General features: G+C 47.9%; 1 protein-coding gene across 1 annotated transcript; it reads right to left on the bottom strand.

Annotated features, from left to right (window-relative positions):
• Positions 1 to 3032: 3032 nt before the first annotated feature.
• On the bottom strand, positions 3033 to 3539 carry LOC122121812 (BET1-like protein). The gene has a single exon (XM_042695987.1). The coding sequence runs from the start codon at positions 3458 to 3460 to the stop codon at positions 3125 to 3127; it is 336 nt and encodes a 111-aa protein (XP_042551921.1). The 5' UTR covers positions 3461 to 3539; the 3' UTR covers positions 3033 to 3124.
• Between the last annotated feature and the right edge of the window lie 306 nt (positions 3540 to 3845).

The following is a 3845-nucleotide window of genomic DNA, read 5'->3' on the forward strand; positions in this document are numbered from 1 at the left end:
TTCTGGTCATGGGGCTTGAACTCTGGACTTGAGCGCTGTCTCTGTGCTCTTCAGCTCAAGGCGAGTGCTCTACTGCTTGAGCCACAGCAGCACTTCTGGTTTTCTAGTGGTTTTTTGGCGATAAGACTCTCACTGACTTTTCCTGCCTGGGCTGGCTTCGAACTGTAATCCTCAGATCTCAGTCTCCTGAATAGCTAGGATTACAGGTGTGAGCTACCAGTGCCTGGCTTACTTTGTTATCTTTGAAAATATTTAACTAGCAATGCCATGTTTGAAATCGTGTGTGTGTGTGTGTGTGTGTGTGTGTGTGTGTGTGTGTGTGTGGTCATACTTGGGTTTGAACTAAGAGCCTATCACTTCCTAAGCAGGTATAAGTTGTTTATCTCTCTCTCTCTCTCTCTCTCTCTCTCTCTCTCACACACACACACACACACACACACACACACACACACACACACACACATAGTATTATATAGATCTCATATATATCTTCCTCCCCAGCTCCCCGACATTGAGCCACACCTTTGGCCTTTTATGTTAGGATCTGTTCATTTTTTTCTACATTTCATCTTACCTTGGCCGGCCTCAAGACTATCACCCTCCTACCTATACCTTCAGCATAGCTGGGCCATGCACATGGTGATTAAGATGGGGTTTCACTTTTTGTTCAGCTTCCCTTCTAACCACAGTTGTCCCATCTCTGTGTCTAGCTGGGTTTATAAGCATACTGGCCCAACTCTATGGCTTTGTGAATCAGAATGTCACATGTACAAATCAGGGGTTCTGAATTGGAGGGTTAATATCTTGAAAGGCTTGTGGAAGGGCTTGTAATGAATGGGCCATCTGATCTTATATCTCCACCTCAGGTTTTGTGCATTTGTACTTTTTTTTTCTTCTGGAGGGTAAGGACCCAAAACTTTAGTTCATTTTACAAGGGGCTACACTACGACCCATTTGTTTTAGAGATGAGAAAGCAGGGCTCCTTGAGAGTAGTTAAGAGGGCTGGAGCCAGGTCCAGAATGCCCCTGATTTCTTGCTCTCTGAACTGTATCATTCTATTCATCTCAGAAACCTTTCAGGTATACATAATAAACACTGGCTGGGCTTTCCTTCCTTCTGAAATCCCACTAGCATGGGAGTGAAGGATTAAGTATAAACTAGCAATGACAGAAAGAATGAGATGCAGACAGCCACAGATACTGAAACCAAATCAACAGACGTGAGGTAATTAAATGTAGCACAGCAGAAAATGCCAATACCTGAGATCTCAGAGAAGATGTGGTACTTGGGCAGAAGGCTGGAAGGCGCAGGAACTGGAGGTGCAGTGCCTGAGAAAGAAAGAAGATGCAGTGCCTGAACTAGAAATGAGAATCCCTGCGATGTAAGCACCTGGGCTCAGTCAAATTCTGGTCTCCTCAAGCTCCCACTATGACCTCCCCATGTTTTACTCTCTGGAAAGACTGACCCAGAGACATTGTTCTTAGTGAGATCAGTACGGTTGCGGGAGAGCTGGTTGCCATGTTAAGAAACATGTTCCTGAACAATGAGACGCCTGCCCCTTCCTCAAGGCTGGAATCTGGCAGCAAGGCTTATCCTGGTGGTAGATTGGCTGCCATCAGCTCACAACCACTATCACGCCCATCTAATAAGGCTGGAGATACCGCCCAGAACCTCCTTCTCATATACTGCAAGCTACAGTTTGCCAGTGACAGGGACCTGAATCAGAGGTGGAATGTGTGACATGAATGCCATTATCCTCATGGTCAGATGAGATGACTTCATGGTACTCTGCCAGCTCCATGTGGAAACCTTCCAGGGGTGGTAGACACTGGCTTCTTGGAATTTCTAGTGACCTCCAGCCCCTTCTGCTCCAGTAATGAAAGCCCAGGACTGAAATATCAATCCTCCACCCTCTAGCTGCAACTTTCAGGACTACCTCTTCCTCGGCAACCCCCAGGATCTACATTAAACACTTTGTTCTTGTAAACATTGTGGTGGTTCTGGCTGATTGGCTGTCCTAACTCATCTACGCACTATCAGATACTGAAGAATTCATTTCTGAATCCTGAGGACTGGCCAGGCCATGAGAAAGGAAAACACTAAACTTAATACTACTGGAAGTCCCTTGAATAAACAGTTGAGCCTCCACTCTACCACAGGATTCATTTGCTACTGCTATGTCAGATCAGTATAAATGGAGTGGCTTAAACCACACACATTATCATCACACAGTTCTGGAGATCAGAGGTTCCAAGGGTAAAAACAGGCATTAGGAGAGCAAAGTCCTTTCTGGAGGTCCACGTAGTGATGATCTGTTTCCTTGCCTTTTCCAGTTTGGACAGGTAGCCACATCCTCTGACTGTGGTACACGGGTTCTGACTTCAGAGCCAGCAGGGATATGTTTGATTTCTTTTTTTTTTTTTTTTTTGAAACCTTCTCTGTGTTTCATTTCATCTCCTGGGGAAAAAGTTTTGGCAATGGGGGACCCAAGCCTAAGTCCTGAAGGTAGAGTCCTCTGTTCCTAGACATAAACATGCCCCTGTGGCCCAACCAATTCCAGCCCAAACCCACAGTGCATTCCTGTACCCACAGCCTTGCTCTTTGCAGGGGTCTGGCTATATCCAAGGATAGAGGGCACAGGCTTTAAAATCGGGGACTCATGATCTATGCAGATAAATACTTGCTCAGCAGCTCTAGTGAGGAGATTGCCACATCCAGAAATTGCCCTATTTGACTCTCAGCTTGTGTGAGGTTCACAGACACAGTCCCTTCTTTCTGTTGTCAGCCCCAGGCTCTTCAGATTCCGACACAGACAGGACAGGACAGGAGAGCATTAAACTATTAGAGCCCTGAGGGCTGGGTGGACAGCTGCTGGCCACACTGAGCACATTCAGGATTCTCAGCTGTTTGGCTCAAATCTAGCTTGTTCTGACCTATTGGAGGGCTGAGCCTTAGTTTCTCCAAACCACGAGTGCTCTGGTCAGAGGCAACGGTGGCCCTCACCACATAGGAAGAAAATGCATGGCCCATGATGATCACTGTAAAGGAATATTTTTGTAGCATGTCCTCAGGAGCCCAAGATACCAGGTGAGGAAGACCCTGGATTCCTGTGGCTCCCACTGGCTCACGTCCTTGCCCTTGACAAGAGGTAGGAGAGGATGAAGAAGGCCACAATCAGGCCCACGGCCATACCACAGAGAAGCTTCCGATTGTCTCGCCCAGATCGTGCCATCGTGGAAAAGCGCTTCACACTCCCTGTGAGCAGACCAGTCACGCTGGTGAAGTCCGAGTCCATGCCATCCAGGTACTGGTTCTGGTCTTCAGCATCCCTATCAATGTCCAGGGCCAGCGATTTAAGCCTGGTAACCTTGGAGGCAAGGCTGTCGGCCATCCGCTTGTTCTCCCGGTCTAGAATCTCCTCCACAGCCCCGGAGCTCTGAGCCCGAGACCAGTCCGCCATCGCGCCGCCGGCCGGCCCCGGCACCGCGGACGTGGCACCAGCGCTCGCGAGGCGCTCGGGCCGCAGCTCTCCGGCCTCTCCTCTTCCGCTCAAGGCCAATCACTCGATATGTTTGATTTCTATAGTCACTTCTCGTTCTGACTACAGCCAAGAATGTTTCTCTATTTTTATGGAGTTTTGTGATTAAGGAGGGTTCACTTGCACACCCCATTTCAAGGTGTCTTTGTTTCATCCCATCTGCAAAGTCCACAGGTAACATTTGCACTGATTCTGGGGACTAGGACACAGACATCCTTTTTATGTGAGAGGGGCATTATTCTGCCTACCACACACCTATAATTAGGCTGACCAGTTGGCAAGCCTCGTGAATATATAAAGAACTTCA

The sequence above is a fragment of the Dipodomys spectabilis genome, unplaced genomic scaffold, assembly GCF_019054845.1.
Source record: "Dipodomys spectabilis isolate Male_0828 unplaced genomic scaffold, ASM1905484v1 ptg000197l, whole genome shotgun sequence".
NCBI classification, from domain to species: domain Eukaryota; kingdom Metazoa; phylum Chordata; class Mammalia; order Rodentia; family Heteromyidae; genus Dipodomys; species Dipodomys spectabilis.